This window comes from Zootoca vivipara, chromosome 2, assembly GCF_965207765.1.
Source record: "Zootoca vivipara chromosome 2, rZooViv2.hap1.1, whole genome shotgun sequence".
In the NCBI taxonomy this organism is placed as follows: Eukaryota; Metazoa; Chordata; class Lepidosauria; order Squamata; family Lacertidae; genus Zootoca; species Zootoca vivipara.
The window spans coordinates 40,629,595-40,648,461 of NC_142584.1; the positions used below are offsets into that span (position 1 = coordinate 40,629,595).

The 18,867-nt window shown below is 48.9% G+C and overlaps 1 protein-coding gene across 2 annotated transcripts; it reads right to left on the reverse strand.

The window, feature by feature from the left end:
* Nucleotides 1–52: 52 nt before the first annotated feature.
* On the reverse strand, nucleotides 53–18,524 carry PRR36 (proline rich 36). Of its 2 annotated transcripts, XM_088661697.1 has the most exons (6): nucleotides 18,387–18,524; nucleotides 13,025–13,509; nucleotides 12,448–12,502; nucleotides 10,537–10,703; nucleotides 4,458–7,271; nucleotides 53–2,304 (listed from the first exon to the last, which is right to left on the reverse strand). In XM_088661697.1, exons 2-6 carry the CDS (start codon nucleotides 13,443–13,445, stop codon nucleotides 1,892–1,894), a joined length of 3,870 nt encoding a protein of 1,289 aa, XP_088517823.1. In that variant the 5' UTR covers nucleotides 13,446–13,509; nucleotides 18,387–18,524; the 3' UTR covers nucleotides 53–1,891. The 2 variants fall into 2 exon arrangements, with proteins under 2 accessions (XP_088517823.1, XP_034963870.2); XM_035107979.3 differs by lacking the exon at nucleotides 18,387–18,524 and having other exon boundaries at nucleotides 13,025–13,586.
* Nucleotides 18,525–18,867: the final 343 nt, after the last annotated feature.

The following is an 18,867-nucleotide window of genomic DNA, read 5'->3' on the forward strand; positions in this document are numbered from 1 at the left end:
CCCTTATCATATAAGCTGCCCCCCCCCAAAAAAACACAGAGCCACAACAGTGGAAACTCAAGTTCATCTTTATTTTAAGAAACTAAGAAAAATCTATCATAATTTATCACCAACAATATGCTACATTACAAAAGCAGTCACACACATGCAAACTTCGGGGGGGGGGGGGGGCACACACCCTGTTACAGTTAATAAGGCTCCATTTCCAATGATATTATTACAAAAAGCTACAGTTCCATCAAGTTGTAAGAGATACTCCCCAAATCCTGCATTCAAGGCACATATAGCTGCATGGACAAGGGTTACCAAGAGGAAAACCATTTCTGAATGCATTGAACAGAAGGACCATATTGTCAAGCACATGATAGGTTTCAGAGTTGGGCTACTTCCGCCATAGCAATACGTAATGCATGAGCACTTTCAGGCCCACAAGCAAGGCAGGGCTAACCAACATGGGCGCCTTGTCCCTACCTAGAAAACAAGCTTCTCCATCTCATGTAACATTTTCCTAGCAGCACTAATCTCTCAAGGTAATTGACTCGAGAATCCTAAATTCTGCCATCTCCATTGTAGCAGGCAGAAATGGAGGATAGTAATGCGCCAAAGGCATTTCTACCTCTGCACTGCTCAGGAGTTTCTCTAGCAAGTGGTCCTGTGCTACGTGCCAAAGTATGCGGAGGTGAAGGATTTTCATTTTATTTTTTTAAATCCCTGTGATGGGACATGATGTCCCACAACTGGCATGTGGGGTACAGGCAGTAATTTTGCCCCACTTAATACCAGCAAATGCTAGGAGGCCTTTACCAGAACAAAAGATGCAGCATTACATCGCCATTAAAACCTGTTACAGCAGAGTCCATTGCATTTGTCCATCATCAAAGAAAGGAAGTCCCTGGGAATGGCACAGCTATCCCTGCAAAGCACCATAGGAAACCTGCAGGCTGCTACTGTTGTGCCAATATTGGGACAGGGTAGCACAGGTGTTAAGAGGTACCTGCTGCATCTCTGCATTGGCACTGCAAACTTGTCCACTTCTCTATACTGAACTTTGGGTTCAAGCTCCCAGGAAGAAGACACCCTGGACCATACAATTCCCAAGCAGAATAATTCCCAAACAGATTCTCATTATTCTTTCCCCTGGACAGGGTACAGATGTCTACATAAAAAAAAACCAACAAAGTTGATGGGCACTTAGATGGCAAACCACACACAAGCACAAGCCCCCTCACCAAACAGATACACTTTGAAACTTGGGGCATGACCCACTCCTGAGAAGTACAGAAATGCCCAAAGTCAGGAGTTCCTCCTCACTTGTAGATGCTCCCCCCCCCTTATGTCGGTGGAGGACCATTTGTAGCCATTAATTGCCAATAAATCCATGTGGAACTCCAAGGCCACATCAGTAGCTGTATCAGACTGTTGGTTATCTATGGCTGGGGGCAGCCCCCAGCCAAGTAGAGAAAGTATTGCTATGTCAACCAAAAGCAGAAGGGTGTGTTCCCCCCCACCCGCCAGCACTTACCAGGCGAAGTTGCACAGGACTGTCTCAAACAAGTGTAGAAGCTGCCCCATATCACTGAAGACCCAAACAAAATGTAGAGTGGGTCCAGTGAGCTAAAAGCAGCTCAAAAGCAAATTTGCACTTTCTGTCAAGTGGCAAAAACAGTGGCTAAGCTACGGTAAAAGCCAACAGAGCAATCATCTCATAGTGTTTCTCATTAGCTGCCCAAGAGATCAGGAGAAGGGGAGGGGGAACACCCCCGCAGTCAGCTAACACTAGATTCTGAAGCCCCTACAGGAGCGGCTGGATCGTACCTAAGGGGAAGGGTGTTGGGGGACAACAAGTCAAAATTCCCCCCAAGGGAAACTTTCCATTTCCAAGGAAACAAATTCAGTGGAAGGTCTCCACCTCCACCACAGTCCAGTCCCCGTGTGGGGATGACATGTCCTCTGGGGAGAAGCTCGTCACAGAAGTGATGCTGGCCCGCGATTCATCCAGAGGAGAGATCAGTTCGGTCCACTTGCCAATCTCTGCTTCGCTGCTCAGTGCTCCCTTCCCACCAGCTGCCCCGGAAGGGGCCTCCGCTGAGAAGAGCAGCGTCCGGCTGATCAGCTGCTGCACCATTGTGGCCTGGATGCTTCCTAGGTGAAGAGCCTGGTCTCGGGACGCAGCGCGCAAATGGCGGCTCCCGTCCTCTTCGTCCGGGCCAGGAGTCTCAGCGCCACTTTCCACTTCATAGATAGTGGAGAGGATCTCTGACGGACATGGTCCCCAGGGGAAGGGCAGGCCAGCCCCATTGTCACCTACAAACAGGGCAAGGAGCTTGGGTTGGAAAGAGTGGCCCTCAGCGTGGGGTGGTGACGAACAAAGAGAGGAAGTAACAGACAACAACAACACAACAGGAGAGCAGGGGAAGAGAGCCTAAGTTTACTTCTTTCTTTAAAAGAAAACCTGAGATGCTTCTCAGCCTGGCAAGAGCTGCCTTCAAAGGCTGCTGTTATCTATTGACAACCCTCCACCACCGCAATGCCTGGGCTGTGCAGAACCCCTTTTTTCAGATCGCATACTTTTGTCTCCCGCTAGTATTGTCCCATCCAGATATGGGGCCAGCTTAATGGACGTACAACAGCTGTAAGAATTGCCTGGGGACCTGGCTAGGGTTGCCTTTTGGATTCCCAAGCAACTCCCCATTCACTCATGGTCCCTTTCAGACAGCCACTCCCAAGTTTCTCAAGATGATAGATTGGGCAGGTTGGCAATTAATTCTTAAGAACTTCATTGGCTTTATAAAACTTAAGCTAGTTCTTAAATCAGTGTTATTTCTTCTCAACACCATCTATATTTTCTGGAGTCCTGGTTGACCATTTTACTTAAGCCGACCAGCAGCAGAACAAAGAGGTATCCATCAAGGAAGTTGTAGTTAAGTTGCCAGTCAGCTCTGCAATTCTTTTGACAAAACAGAACACCCAATCATTCTCACTGTATCTTTCGGCATGTGGCCTTGCTAGTCCAGTAGGATTTCAACATATTTTGCTCCCCCTAGCATGGCAATTAGTTTGAACACTCCATTTCACTACACCTATTGCTTCTAAAGAGGTCAACCTATGCTCTTCCTACCACCCTACAGAAGGTCTCAAGTTTAAGGTATCATATTCCAAGATTACAACTGTATCAAAGCTGGTTTGCCTAGATCAGCTGCCTTAGCCAACTTCATAGGACTGTAGTGTTGTTGTTGTTTTGGGGGGGGGGGTGTCTCATGGACCATAGAATCCCCTTGATGCTGGAAATCCTGAGCTAACATCTCCAGCAGAGGGCTGCCTAGCTTATGCTCAAAGACTTCCATCCCCCTAGATAATTGGGTTTGCTGCCTAACTGGTCCTTGCAATCAACAGGTTTCTCCTGCAACTTAAGCCTTAGGTCTAGGTCCAGGCCTCTGGAGCAGCAGAGTGGGTTTTGCCCTCTTCCATGGTATTCAGTCCCATTTCTAGAAAGCTCTCCTCTCTGCTAGCTGCATTAGAAGAGGCCTGTTCGAATTTCAATTTCTCTTATATTTGGTAAGGTGAGACTCACTTTAGGGGAGCTGCCTACAAGACTAGTCTGAAGATTTCCATAAGTATAACTCCTCCCCACCAAATGCTTTGCAGAGCCTTTCTTTTGGCAGGGCTTCATCTAGTTCATGAGAGAGAAGCAAATAGTGATGGGATCCCATCAAGAAAAATAACCTTCAAGAAGCAGGGATGCTCCAGAGCCACTAGAAGCAACCACTAGGTTCAAGGGTTGCTGAACAAGACTAGGAATGTGTATAGACCTTGATGGATTGAAACTCTACCCAGCTCTGCAAAATATTCCCATGATTCACTGGTGCCAATATGCCAGTCAGATTTGCCCCAGTTCATATGCAAAACCAACCAAGGTATCTGGGCTACTTGAGCAACACAGCACACAAGAGGCAGCTCTCAATGACAGGGCTCCACATTGCGTCCCTAACACCTGAGCAACTTTGAAAAATACGTGGACTGTCCTTGGCGAGATCTCGGAAGCAAAGCCACTTACAGCTGCACTAAGTTAGGGCTCTCCACTCTCTCCAAGCCCCCACCCCCCACCTCAAAATGGTAGGGAACAGATCTCCTGGAAAAACAAGACAGGCCAGATCAGATAGACAAAGTGATGCTTTATTCAACATATCAAGACTAAGAAGTTTACCCTTCTCATAAAACACGCTAAAATACACACAGTTTCCCGCGAAGAAGAGGGGTTGTCGAGATTGGGGGGGGGGAGGAGGTATCAAACACAAAGAGACAAAAAAAGTATGCTTGTTTGGCTAGAAACACAGATGGAACAGGTGCACATGGAAGGAGAGGGGCCGTCTCCCTTCCCTACAGGGTACTATTGCACATTGAGATACCACAGGTTGGCACTTTTGACACAGACAAGGCAGGTTTCCTCTATACGTTACCTGCAGCCAAGCTATAAGTGGCAGTGAAAGGCTGGGATGACTCTTCACCCTGCCCTCCAGTCGTCTTCTGGGGAGCAGGCGAGGCCTGCAAGGAATGCTGCTCCCAATCCACGGGGGCCTTGCTGCCGGTCTCTTTGGGGAGCTGGTCCTTGCTGCCCTCTTCGCTCTCGAGGGAAGAGAGGCCAGGGCTCTTCCCACAGCTGTCGGTGGAGTGGAGGTGGAAGGCGCCAAAGACGTCGCAAGAGGCGGCAGAGTTGGTGGAGGCCGGGGTCTCGGTGCCCGCGTCTCCAGAGCCCGGCTCGTCAGACTCCTCCACGGAGTGGGGCAAGGGCGGCTTGCCTGGGAAAGAAGTCGACAGGCACACTGCCGTTTTGGAGAAGCCCGGGTCCTTCAGGAGATCAGTGTCCAGCTCGGCTTCCTCCTCGGAGGACACGGTGGGCTCAGTGGGCGGGTCGCCAAGGACCTCGTCAGCAGGCAGGGTCTCTGCCTCGTCATCTCCCTTCTCCATGTGGATGCCCAAGTCCAGTTCGCCAGGCAGGTCCTCCAGGGGGCTCAGGAGCTGGTGGCAGGTCTGCTCCAGTTTCTCCTCCGACTTGGACTCTATCCCGGAGCTGCTGTCATAGTCCAGCAGTTCCTCGGGAGTGCTGGTCTCGCTGCTGCTCTTGCCTGCCAAATCGGGTCCGCTTAAAGTGCTGGACTTTGAAGAGGAGCCTCCCCTCTCTGGGGACTGGGTCGTGGTCAGCACTGTGCTACTCAGCAGCAAGTCTGGGAGCTCGGGGAGCTGGGCGGGAGGCTCCTGCAGCAGCTCAAGGCTCTTCAAGGGCAAGGTCTGGGGTTTGTGCACCAACACCTGAGCCACACCGCTCGGAGAGAGCTCCCCTGAGAGATGGGGCCGAAAGCCTGGAGCTTCCCCCGCAGGAGCCTCCTCTTGGTTCACGTTATCCACACACATTTCTGGGAGCATTGGATCATCATCACCACCACCATTATCCACAGGGCCTCCAATTGCGGGGTGTCCACCCAAACAACTGAACGGGTCGCCGTGGGCTACAGAAGGTTCTCCAGCAAATTCTGTGGGAAGCAAGCTTTCAGGGGTCTGGGGAGAGAGTGGGGCCTGGTCCTGAACAAACTCACCGATTACAGAAGATTCTGCTGCATGTGGAGGCTCCAGGAGTTCATCGTCAGTATAAATGGCAGCTGTGTGTGGCCTCTCAGCCTGTGGAGAAGTGACCACTTCCTGTGTTGCCTCGCTACGTTCAGCTGCAAGCTCTAGCGGGCTCCTCCTCAGTCTCTCTGTCTCTGCCTCCAGTGGGGCCCCGTCCACCTGCCACTCCACCTCTGGGCTACAAGGCAGGCTTAGGACCTCGTCCATCACTTCATGTTCAGCTGCCCAAGGCTCTGCCATAGTTTCCAGGGGAGGACCTGCCTGGCTGGATGAGGAGGGCTGCTCTGCTGTGAGGACAGACACCTCCGGTTCCTCTGCTGTCTGTGCCAGAGGTTTGGCAGTTTGGGGCTCTTCAAGCAACCCAATATCTGGAACCAAAGACCCGGGAGAATGGAATCCTTCCACACAGCTAGGCATGGGGACATCTTCCCCAGTGGACACCTGGGTGCCGGGTGATGAGAGGTGGCTTATGCCTTCACAAGGCTCTTCCACGTCAAGCAGTAAGTGCGGCTGCTCAACAGCCACTGGAACATCAAGGCGCGGAAAGACTTGCTCCTCCAAGTACTCAGAGTCTGTGCCTGCCTGCCTAGGCTGGGAAGATTCCAGCGTTGAAGTTTGGGAAGCAAGCCCCGAATCAACAGGAGGGGATGGTTCGTAAGTGCAAGCTGCCTGCAAGCCCAGTATTTCGTCACCAGGGAGGTTCAGGACCTCAGAGGCGGCCAAATCATGTATCTCATCGTCATGAAGAGACAAGATGTTCACATCTTGCGGAGGCAGAGAGACCAGAGGTGCCTCGAGGACTGCTGGATGCGTCTCGGTGGGAGAGGAAGAGACCGTCACATCTTGTGGGCTAGACGAAGCCAGAGGAGCTGCAAGGACTGCTGGGTGCATCTCAGTAGGAGCGGAAGAGTCCTTCCCATCATCTGGACTAGGCAAAGCCAAAGGTGTGACAAGGATCACTGGGTGCATCTCGGTGGGAGAGGAAGCGACCGTCACATCTTGTGGATCAAGCGAGGACAGGGGTGCCTCAAAAACGGCTGGAGTTAGCACTTTCATGCTGGGATATCCAGCCCAGTCTTCCCCTTCCAAGCCCCCTGGCTCCAACTGCTCAGTCGCCACTGCTTCCACCCAGCAGGTCTCAGACACTGCCTCTTGGGAGTCTAGCAAGGAAACAGTCTCTACCTCTGTTGCAGGTTCTAATTGTTCTATGGGCCCTGCCTCCTCTATGGAGATGCTTTCTGCTTCACCGGTGCCCACCATGGCATGCCCTTCCTTGGCCTTCTGGACCTTCTTTTGAGAGGGGGCCTGCTCTTGGCTCGGAAGGGCATCTTTCTTGGGGACCTTCTTGCCTGGACTGCCCCCTGCAGGAGAAGCCTTGGAAGCAGAGGCAGCAGCTCTTTGTGGCGTGGGCGGATGCGAAGTCCCACCAGCCGCCTTGGCAGGAGTTCTGGGCTTAGTGGACTCTGAGAACTTCTTCGACGAAAGCTTGGTATTCGCAGGGGTGGCCGCATTCCTTTGCCCGAGGTTTTGCTCGGACTGAGATTTGGAGTTTGGGAGTTTGGGGTGCCTGGAGGGGGCAGGCGGCATCTTCACAGCAGGGTTTGATCTTGAAGGCTTCGCCTTAGAGGTCGGGACAGCTCTGGAAGCATCTGGAATGAGAAATCATATTTTAAGTCCATTGCAGCGATTGGCAAAGCCGAGCCTCTCGCAACATCCGTCAATGCATGCTGGAAGATTTAAGCAGCCAAAGGTCTGGTTCTCATGGCAGCTGCAATTCTGCTCCAAAGCCATAAACATTTACCCATTTTATACCTGCCAACTGGTTTCATACGAAATAACATAAAAGCCACAGTACTATCACTAGGAATGCTTCGCTATGCATCACACCCTACCCCAAAGGGATCTCCAACTGCTGCATCCCTTGCCTTATGGAGCCAGAATTTGGGTCACTTCAAACCCCCTTTGAAATAAGGCACCATGAGCTTTAGTTTAATGCAGATATGCAATGCAGGATCCCCCAACCTGGTACCCATCTGATGTTGAACTGCAACTCCCACCATGCTGGATCACTGGTCGTGCTGCCTAGTGCCAATGGAAGTTGAAGTGCAACAACCTCTGGAGGGCACCAGGTTGAGGAAGGCTGGTGGAATGTATAGTCCCCCAACTAAGGTGGCAGCTCTCACTCTCAGAAAGCCCCTAAAATCTCACTTCTGCTATGAACTCACTAGGTGGGCTTCGGCAATCAGCTTTCAGCCAGAGGCCTGCAACATGGAAATGCCAACCTATCTTCAGAGGATTGAAGTTAGATAATGTTATGTGGGTTTCTTTTTTTAATCCTTTTTATTAATTTTCCAATAAAAACAGCCAATTAACATATCCATAATCATAATCCAATTAAAAACAATAAACTAAAATAGAAAACCAAATTACAGTCCAAATTCTTAATTATTAATTATTCTGGGCTCCCCATAGTCTGGACCTCTTGAAGTATATCTCCAATATCTTCGTTCCTGCCTTCTTGTTGTTTTCATATTTCTACATTTCCGATCTTAATGCTTTAAAGTTCTCCATCCCTGGCTATGCGATTCTCAGTCATGTCAGAAATCATATATCCTTTCAGCCATCGAATACAGCTTTATTTGTAAATATGTATTTTTCCAACTGTATTTGCCAGCACAGCTTTTCCTGACTTCATTTCCAATCTTCCAATCCGGGCTGTTGTCCAAGTCTATCGTTTAGAGCAGTGATGGCGAACCTATGACACGCGTGTCAGACATGACACGCAGAGCCCTCACTGCTGGCACGCGCCCCATCAACCCATTCACGCTGTTGTTGTTGTCCCCCCCATTTGTTCTCCCTCTCTTCCTCACACTACAGCTTGTCTCCGCTGTTAAAACCCGGATCCTTTTTTGTCGTTGTTGCTGGTAGCCAGAGATTGCTGTTTTTTCTGGCACTTTGGCAGACGATGATTGGGTGTAACAGCATTCATTTTTTAACCCATTCTGTGCTGGGTTTTTTGGCGCTTTGGCAGACTATGTTGGTGCTGTGTGTTAGTTCCAGCAAAGGTATTATTCGTCATTTATTTCTGTTCTCTTCCCCCCCCCCAAAAAAAGCGCAGCAGCTTTGGGGCATCCCTCCCCAAAAGCAAAGCAACTTTTGCACCCCCCAAAAAACCTCCCAAACTTTGGTCAGCAGCTCCCCCATAAAGCTCAACAACTCTGGGCACTTTGTGATAAGGGGTTTTTGGTTTGGTTTGGTTAAATATTTAGTTTTTGGTTTATTAAATAGTTATATATTACAATTATACATTTTTGTTATTTAAACTATAAATATCATGAAATTGTGTTTTTTTTCTCGAAGTGACACACCACCTGAATTATGCTCAGTTTTTTGGTGAATTTTGACACACCAAGCTCAAAAGGTTGCCCAGCACTGGTTTAGAGTTTAATGACGCAACAACTCCCATGTTGTTAAATTATTCCAATCCGGGCTGTTGTCCAAGCCTGCCATTTGATGTTACGCATACTGTTTGCAATATTGCAATGTAAATGAACTGTATTCCAAATATATGTCATTTGGCAATCGATCAGCTTTCGGAGACCACACAATCCTCCCTTCTTGGCCCTAGAAGGGGGGCTGCTAGACATCCATTTAGCCTTCTCTCTCGCTCATAATGAAGAAATTCTGCGAACAGATGCACTGTATGTTATCCCAAATTATTGTCTCAAGTCACTACAAAGTCAGCCAGCAAGCATCTCCCACTTTCCTCAAAAAAGGGAGGAACTCTCTTTTTTCTGTGCTGTGTCATATTAACAAGCGCCATCTTGTTTCTTCTTTTATCTTTATCAAGTCTTTCAAGTCTAACCAAAGCTGCACAATTGAATACTTAATTATAAATAAAAGTCCATCTGTACTTTTTTTAAAAAAATATAGGTTTTTTAATGAGGCTTGGCATAGAAAAACAACTGTAGGTATTGAGAAAAGAAAAAGAACGTACCGATCACCTCCATAATCCAAATACCATGAGAATCTCTTTTAAGTCCGAGCATAAACACCAGGGACTGTGCCATTCTGTAGGTTTTTTTTTTCAGTCTTCTTCGGTCCAGACTATGTCTGTTTATTGTCCAAATCTAATTATTTTATCAAACATATTTACGGCTATGAGAGTGGCTTTGGAGAGTGCCAGCAGTGTCGTGCTCTGGGACCCAGTGTCCTGCCGCTTGCACCTCGATGCAAGCTGACAATCTCAGACAATCTGCGGGTCTACGAGACAGTCCTACCCCACCCTGGGGAGTCTGCCACGGCTAATTACCCCCATATCAGCCCTGAATTACTGGCATGGCTGAGGTCTGATCATATGGGAGCCAGCCTTTTCTCACCGCTGGAAACAGGAAGCCTATGTTATGCAGGTTTCTTGACACATAGAAGTGTTATATAAATGTCTGGATTTCCAGAGGGGCAGCTGTGTTAGTCTGATGCAGCAAAAGTGATGACGCCTTAAAGGCATTTCACAGGTCTTGTCCCATGCCTAGAAAGCACGGGTCTGAGCAGTTTCTGCCTTGCCCCACTCCTTTCCCAGGGAAAACCCACTCTTTAGCTTGGAATAGGAACAAATAGCAATCTGAAGAAAACCTGATTGCTGTTTGCACTGACTGAGTGCTAGAGGGGTTTTCCCCGGGTAAACAAAGCAGGACAAGGGGAAGTGTGGAAAAGCCCATAGACTTGAGCCCACTTCACACGATGCATATATGCTGTGTACTCTTGTGGAGATTTGCTCATTTCCTTGTGTCCCCCCCTTGCAACTATACATATCCAAGATTCCACAGCAAGTGGAACTTTCCCCTTTCTGCATTATGCTGTGGAAGGCTCAGCCTTCCCATGAGCCACAAAGGACATAAGTATCTTCACATATACCTCTTTGTGTAGCCGGATTGCTCTTCTGCTGCGCTTCTACAGCTTGACCAGCAGCTGGCGCTGCCTGCTTAGGTTTCCCTACACCTTTGCTGTTGGCTGCGGTGCTATTGGCTGGTGGCCTGTTTAGGGCTGATGCAGTTGAATTCTTGGTCCCTGGCAACCAAGTTCTGAAACAGAAAGCAACAAGATTATGCAGGGGAGAAAGACTGTAGCTCAAGCTTTCAGAACACAGAGGCCATTGGTGCCAGCATGCTGGTGCACTGGCACAAATGCTAGTACTTCCAAGTCTTTGGCAATTAGCTGTGACCAGAGTGGCAAGGTTATCCCTGACAAATACCAGCCGTCAAGAGAAAATACTTGCAGTCAAGAGAAGAGAAGTGTTCTGGTGAGAAAGCTATAAAAACTATAGATTTAAAAAATCAGATCACTTCTTCCCTTCTAGCCACTCCTTGGGCCTGAAGCAGCTTCAGATCCTCAAAACAAGTGGGGGGGGGGAAAGAGGGAACATAAAATTAGTTGTGCTTCCCATTCCTCCACTTGTTTACAACATGCAAATCAGAGCCCTGAGGAAATGCAGAACCTTCCTGGAGAATACTCCCACCCACCCCCGACTGCTAACCTATCTCCGGGCTTTGCCTCCAGTCATTTCCAAGATTAAAAGAGGAAATGCCTAAAAGCAAATTAAAAGTAGGTAAATTTACCTCTAACAACTGATATTTCTCTCCCCACTGCTTTCTTTTTGGTACACCCAACAGACTGCCCCAAAGGAAGTCAATGGGGCAAAATTCTGCCTGTAGATTTGCCTTAAGAGGACCTCTCATTTCTGAAGAGGTGGCAGAGTGAAGATGATTAAACAGATTCCTTTTTTGTAAAGTGTGGCACATCACCAAAACTGGCATTTACTCTAGGCAGGGCAGCCTCTGCAGCACTTGGCCAGCACAGTTCAAAATACTGCTTCAGTAACCATCGCTTTTAGCAGAGAAGTGCCTGCTCCAATGTGCAGTGGGGGAAGCGCCGTACACAAGGCGATTGTGGGCCACATTTTCCTTAATCAGAATGGAAACTACACTTCAGTTGAGTTGGTTCAGGTACTGCACTGTTGCCAAGTGCACCCTATCAGTCTATTCAGAGACTGCAGAGGTAGGACTCACAGCAGATCCATAAAAACAGTACATGTGGTCATCTATGGGATGCATCATTAAGTGGGAGGTGTACGTTTTTTGTCGTTGCTATGGTGGTGTTCAAGAAGCTGGCAGCGCCCCCCCCCCGCCCAATCACTCATCACATTACAGACCCACATCCTTGTGTCCTCTGCACCTCTGTTCTCTTACTTCCTTCTATCGGAAGCAGGGCTGCATCTACTCACTAGGACACGAGTCCTTTGGGCCCTTCAATGTTGCTGAACTACAACTCCCATCAGGCCCAGCGAGCATGGTCAACGGTCAGGGATGATGGGAGTTGTAGTTCAGCAACGTCCAGAGGGCCAAAAGTTCCCCACACCTGCACTAGGATGACAAAGAGCCACTGTGGTGCCAGTGGACAGTGCTGGACTCGGGTCAGTCACCCTCTTAGCCTGGCCTGCCTCCTAGGACTAATCCTGGGACAAAAGTACATGCCCTGTTCAGGGAGGCTTTTAATGTTTAATAGATTGTTGTGTTTTATTTTTCTGTTGGAAGCCGCCCAGAGTGGCTGGGGAAAGCCAGCCAGATGGGTGGGGTATAAATAAATTATTTATTATTATTATTATTATTATTATTATTATTCTAGGTACCATCCCCAGCATCTCCAGGCAGGGCTGGGAAAGATCCCTCCCTGCAACTCTGAACTGCTGCTGCCAGTCAGTGTTGGCTATGCTGAACTGAATGGACCAGCGGTCTGACTCACAGCTCCCTGTGCTCCTCCGTTCCATACCTGGGGGGCTTTGTCTGTTCAGGTCTCTTGACTTTCGTGGAAGTTGCCTTCGGTGCTACAGGAAGAGCAAAGAAGATACTTGCCTTAAGTAAACAGCTGATTAAAGCACAGAACAAACTGTCAGAAGACCCTGGCTGGATAAGCATGACAGAGCTATCAAGTCGCCAGCAGAACAGGGAAGGCTCCTGGAACCTCATTTCTCTACCAGATTTGAGTACATGGTGAGTGATTATCACAGCCAGGCCTGTGCACATATTTGCAAGGTATACAAGCGGAAACCTAGAGAAAGGCCTAGACAAATTACTAAGGGGTTTTAGGCGGGGAGAAAGGACCCTTCAGTTAGCCGCATAGTTCAATGTTGTTTCCAAAAATTGGCCCGCATGGCACAATTTGAGGAGGGAGAGTATATGGGAAGCTACTATGGAGTTAAGCTGTGTTTGAGAGAACCTGGCCCAGATCACAGCCTTCTCTAGACATGCATGGATAGGAACAAACCTCAAAGACTCCACCCAGTGTCTTAAGGGACTTAGCACAGCTTTAATAACCCCTACTGAAGAATTAAGCTGGCAAGGCATACCTGAAGCTGTCACCTGCGTTTCCACTTTTGTGGGTTTCTGCTGCACCTCCTTCTCCTGACTGATCCTTTCTGAAGTCTTTGACCCGCTGGGTCTGTCTCCCACGACCTTTTTCACTGCCCCCTTAGTAGACAAGTTGGTGGCAGTACTGGCCTTGGCCACTGGCTGCTTCGTCTGCAACACGGGGGGCTTCCTAGCTGCTCCATTGCTGAGCATTCTGGGGGCACTGCAAGGAACTGTAGGAGGACGACTTGTAGGGGCTCCTGGCTGCTTCCTGCCAGGGGCCTGCACTGGAGCCCGAGGGCTCCTGTTGGGCGTTTGCTTTGCTGCAGGTGGACAGGCAGCCCGGGGTCCTTTATTGGCCGTTGCCACGCCATTCAGCCGTGGAGCTGGGTCTCCACCAGCAGCGCCACTGTCATCCATCTTTGCACCGACTGACACTGGGCAGGCTGTCCGTATCTCTCTGAACCGCTAGGCCAGGTGCGACCTGAAAAAGAGGATCACCAACACTTTGTGTGGAACCCCACCCCAATGAAGCTCTGTGGGGAATGTGTGTAGTATTGCAGATGACTCTCACATCCTGTTGGTTCAGCAAGCTGAACCTAGCTGCTTTGGATGCAAAAAGCCAGCACTGACTATATACACAAAAGCATTCATATGTAGCCATCTAGTCACATGAAACTCTCTGCAGCTTGTTGCTAAAAGCTTTCAGAGAGGTGGATTCTATGTTGGTGGACTGCAAAGAAAAGCATGAAAATCCACGCAGTACGAAACTAATCTTCTAGGGATGCCAAAGTCAAAGTGGCAGCTGCCTTATGTTGGAGTCTTACTGGGAAGTCAAATCAGTAAAGCAACTGTTGTGTTGCTAGGATCCACCTTAAGAGTCAGAAGGCCAATGTTGTGTTGTTCATTAGATTGGCCCTATTTCTGCCACTGTGCAGTCCCCTTTGTGGAGCAAAGTGACAAATCAGGAACACTGCTGCCCAGAGAGCAGGTTCCATCACTCCCAGCAAAACAAAACAAAACACAGCGTTCCATCAAAACCACAGAGCACTCAAGGTTGGGGGATGTGGTGAGAAAGAAACACCAAATCCACCAGCAGAAGGAGAACCTGATACTCCTCACCATGCTCTGTTCCCTATGCCTTCCCAACTGACTTATCGGTGCCTCTAAACTGAGGAAAGACTCAAAACTCTACAGGGAAAGTTGAAGCACCGTATTTTTCTGTGTGTAAGACTAGGGTTTTTTTAAACCAAAAAAATAGGTTTAAAATTGGGGCTCTTAAAATAGGTTAAAAATGGGTACTGCTGAGGGGTGTTTTCATAATTTGGAATCCCTCAAAATAGGGGGCATCTTATACATGGAGTCGTCTTATAGACAGAAAAATACGGTACCTCTGAGACAAGGTGAACAGCAAAACAGAAGATGCAAATTTGTTTCAGCCAAATGCCTCACTCTTACACACACTTGGAGCCTATTTAAAATGCAAGGTTTATCCACATTGATTATCCAGGACTGGCATGTAGCATACAAAAGAGCTGACGGCCTTAGGCAACCGCCATGCACTGAATCTTGGGTTGATTTGACCAGAACAGCCTCTGCCAACAAATCAGCCCCTGCCAGTACAGCACGCTGGCTGAAGCCGAAAGCAACTGGAGGGAACCAGGTTGGGAGAGCTCCCCTTATGAGAACCTTGGGTGCACCTGATGCAGTTTGCACAGCAGATTGGGGACCAACTATTCTCCAAGCCTTGTTGCCAGTGGCAATTTTGCACCTGAGCAGAAGTGTCATGAACTGTAGCTGCAGAGGCTACAATACTGTACATAATAGCACTCCTCTCCAGGGGAGAGGGCAGAAGACAAGGGGAGGGCTGCCAAGCCACATGGTCCAAAGTTGACACTACCAATGCTCTACAGTGGTACCTCTACTTACGAATTTAATGCGTTCCAAATGCACATTTGTAAGTTGGAAAAATTTGTAAGTCGAATCCCATAGGAATGCATTGGGAGAAAAAGTTTGTAAGTAGAAAAAAAATCCTATCTAAAAATTAGTAAGTAGAAAAAATCCTATCTAAACCGCATCCAAGATGGCGGACGGAGCTCCATTCGTACGGTAAGTAGAGGTACCACTGTATTTCCCTGTGCAGGAAGTGAAAGACTAACTGGCCCTTGGCAGCCTCTGCACAGTCTTCCCAGGCAATAAGTGTCACAGAATACTTTGCCCGCTGCCCGTGAGCCGACTTAAATAGATAGATCTCAAGTCACCCACTGATTTAGAGAGGCTCTTCCACCTATATCCTAGGGCACCCAATGGTCCACCAGCAGATCACATTACCTTCTGCCCACTCTAGAGAAGCCATATGCAGAAAGCTTCAGTGACTGCTGACAGCTATTAGATCACGAAGGCAGTTCCCAGGGTCATTTCTATTCTGCTCTTAGAGCACAAGGGAATGAGGGGGCTAGGGGTAGAGTCTTCACCCATATTTGCTTATTCAGCTGGGTTTTTTTAAGCCCTAACTGAACATTCAGGATATTTAGCCACTCCTACGCTGACAAGAATGGTTAACTTTTAACCCACTGTTTGATGTGGGAGAGACAGATGCAGAAACAGCACCATATTTGCAAAAAGCACATTTGTTCAATGCAACAAGAATGAACTTTATGGGACCAACCCCTTGCAATAGTACTATCTTTTACACTTACTTGACACAACACCTCTTCATGTAAAGAACCTTCCCAGTCAATTTCAGCTATTGCCACAGTTATTACCAAATCTTATTTTCCATATTGTTTTGTTAATGAATACGACATTTTAAAACCCAGTAGAACTAAGTGTTGTTCGTGCTACAGTTGAGCTCTTTGAAATCTCTCTTACACACACCCTGTCCAAAATTGTATTTACACTCTTCCCCCACACTTCTACTGCCCAACTTGAGTACCTTTCAATTGTCTCAAACATCTTGTTCAGTTGTTTATAACCCACCACAACATCCTGGCATGTTTATAATTCTGCATCACCCAAAGCTGCAAAGCATGTTTCAGTCCACATCTGAGCCCAAGGCAGGCCCATGGGAAAACCTGCTTCTTTTCTAGTCCTTGAATGCTGCTGCATATTCTCAAACTTTCCAGCTACATTAGACGCTCAACAATCCCTCCTCTGCTCTTTCCTTGAAGCCATAAGAAGTGCAAGGGAGCTGCAGCCATTTCAGCCATTGCTTCCTCCACCCTCATCACACCTACCCCCAAAGCGAGAAAGTTAGATCATTCCAACAGTCACCCATTCACCTTTGTTTTGTTGTTTGTTCCAATTATTGTCCCAGGAGGAAGAGCTCTGCTAGCAAGCCTATAATTCCTCTTCTGGTTTTGGAGATGGCCATTACGTCCCCCAGCTACAACCTTGCCGGTCCGCTTTAATTACTCAAAATAAGTACCAGGGAGAAAGATCTTGAAGCATCAGTGTGCAAAGACATCTGCTTAGCTACCCCAATCCATTATCTTCCCCCCAACACAATCATCCATGACTTCTGCTTCCTGTTAGGTTAGGTAGGTGATTAGATTTGCAGACATCTCTCCCATTTAAAAACTCGCCTTATTTGATGCATATTCCCCAAAACTTATTTCCATTTTATAATTGAAGAACTTTACTTCACCAGTGATTTTCCTTATCCTTCAGTGTTCATGCCTGCCCTTCCTTTGCACACTTCTGTAGCAACATCCTTTCACTAGCAAATGGTCGGTACCCCTTGCTCTAAAGGGTTTTATTCATTCATTTCAATCCCAAAAAGGCTTTGCCTTTCCTCTAGACCAGGGGTCAGCAAACTTTCAGCAGGGGGACGGTCCACTGTCCCTCAGACCTTGTGGGGAGCCGGACTATATTTTGGAAAATAAATGAAAAATGAACAAATTCCTATGCCCCACAAATAACACAGATGCATTTTAAATAAAAGCACACATTCTACGCATGTTAAAACACACTGATTCCCGGACAATCCACGGGCTGGATTTAGAAGGCAATTGGCTTGGATCTGGACCCCGGGCCTTAGTTTGCCTACCCATGCTCTAGACTAGCCCATTTCTGCATCTCTCAATCATCCATCTAAAAGCCGCTAGCTCACCTGGATTCCCCCACCCCCATTTTTTTTTTTACTTTCTATTTCCTGTGGGATTTTTCCTGGAAGGGTTGCTTCTTTCCTAGAGAGGAGCTAATCCAAGGAGAGGGGAGGCTATTGCTGTTGAGTACAAAGCCTTAATACAAACTTTTTTCCTCCATTTTAGAGACAGGCTCTTTTACATGTATATTGTGAAGGAGGGGGAGAAAGGAACCCCTTTGTCCACTGTCAACTACATGGGACCCTATGAACAGTGAGATAGTTGAAGGCATTTGCTCTTCCAATAACCAGCTAAGAGAGATTTGGTTCAGTTTGCCTTTCCTGCAAAAAGGCAGCCTCAATTTCATTTTATCTTTTAAATGGATCCACCCAGCAATACCAGGGAAAGCCTATTCACTCTCACAAAGCACAGGGTGGGGCTGTGTGTTCATACGAGATGGTAGCTCATCACCACTGCAAATCCCTCCCTTAACAAAGGAAAGGGCCTGCACATCTTAGGAATTGGTCCTTCCTGGTTTCATGCCAGACCTTTTAGGGATGGGAGCTACTTCCCCCTGTGGCCCTTGACATTATGGAGGCTTTGTGTTTTTGTTTGTTTGTTTATATATAATATAAAAATCGCTTTTTCAGTACCAACGCCTTTAATGCACTTGCAGCCTTAGCTCGCTTCAGTCAGCTTGCTGGGGAAAATTCACATCACGCCTTTTTTTAAAAAAGAAAAATTGCCCTACTTACTGCACCCAGGGAAAGTGCAACAAGAAGAATAGCCACCAACGGGTACAGCAAATGCAGTGTGCAACTCCCTTCTCCGAGGGTGACAAGTTGGTCGAAGAGGGAGAGCGGACGGGGCTAACACAGCAGATTCTGCCCCGAAGGCTTCACGCCCAGATCAGAGCCTGGGATCCAGCTCCCAGTCTTCCCTTTGGCCGGGAGGATCCATTCAAAAACTGCCCAGCCTAACAAAAAAAGCCAACACCCCGCCCCGCCCCTCCAGATCAGGGCTGTTCGCTGGGTCCGCTTTGCACCTGCCGGCGCCATGTGCACCGGAGCCCCACACGCCCCCTGCCCCCCCCCAAAAGAAGCTGATCCCCAGCACGTGGGAAACCGGGGGAAGAGAAGAGAAGCAACCCGCCCTGCCCAGCCGTGGGGGGAGAGGCGAGCCGCCCAAACCCTCTCCGCTCCGCGCGCAGTTCCCAAAGCTCCGGCCAGGGGCCGCCCGCCGCCGGAACTCCCGGCGCCCCCTCGACGGCTGTTACCTCGCTCGCGGCGCGCCGGGAAGCAGAGCCAACCGTTCCTCGGCCGCTCCAGCAAGCGAAGGAGCCTTGGGGGCTTTTGTCTCCGTGCAGGGGATCCTGCCGGCCGGACCGGGCGTCGCTGCTGCTACTGCCGGTGCTACTGCTGCCGGCGGCGGCGGCGCCTGCTCTGGGCGTGTGTGTGGCCGGAGGGCGCGAAGGAAGGCGGGAGGGGAGGAGGAGGCAGCAGCAGCGCCAGAGACGCACAAAGTAGGCATGGGGAAAGGGGTGGGGCGGGAGGTAGAGCAGAAATGCCCCTCTCAATTACCTGGCCAGCCAATGGCAGCGCCGGTTGGGGTTTGGAAGGGATGATGTCACTCTCGCGGGGAGAGGCTGGCGCTGCGCGGATCAATTGTGTCTTCGGCTGCGCCGCCGGCAGCTATTGTGGCCCCCGCCCCGCCCCCGCCCATGTGGCAGCTGGTTAATAGTAATTCAGCCGCGGGGG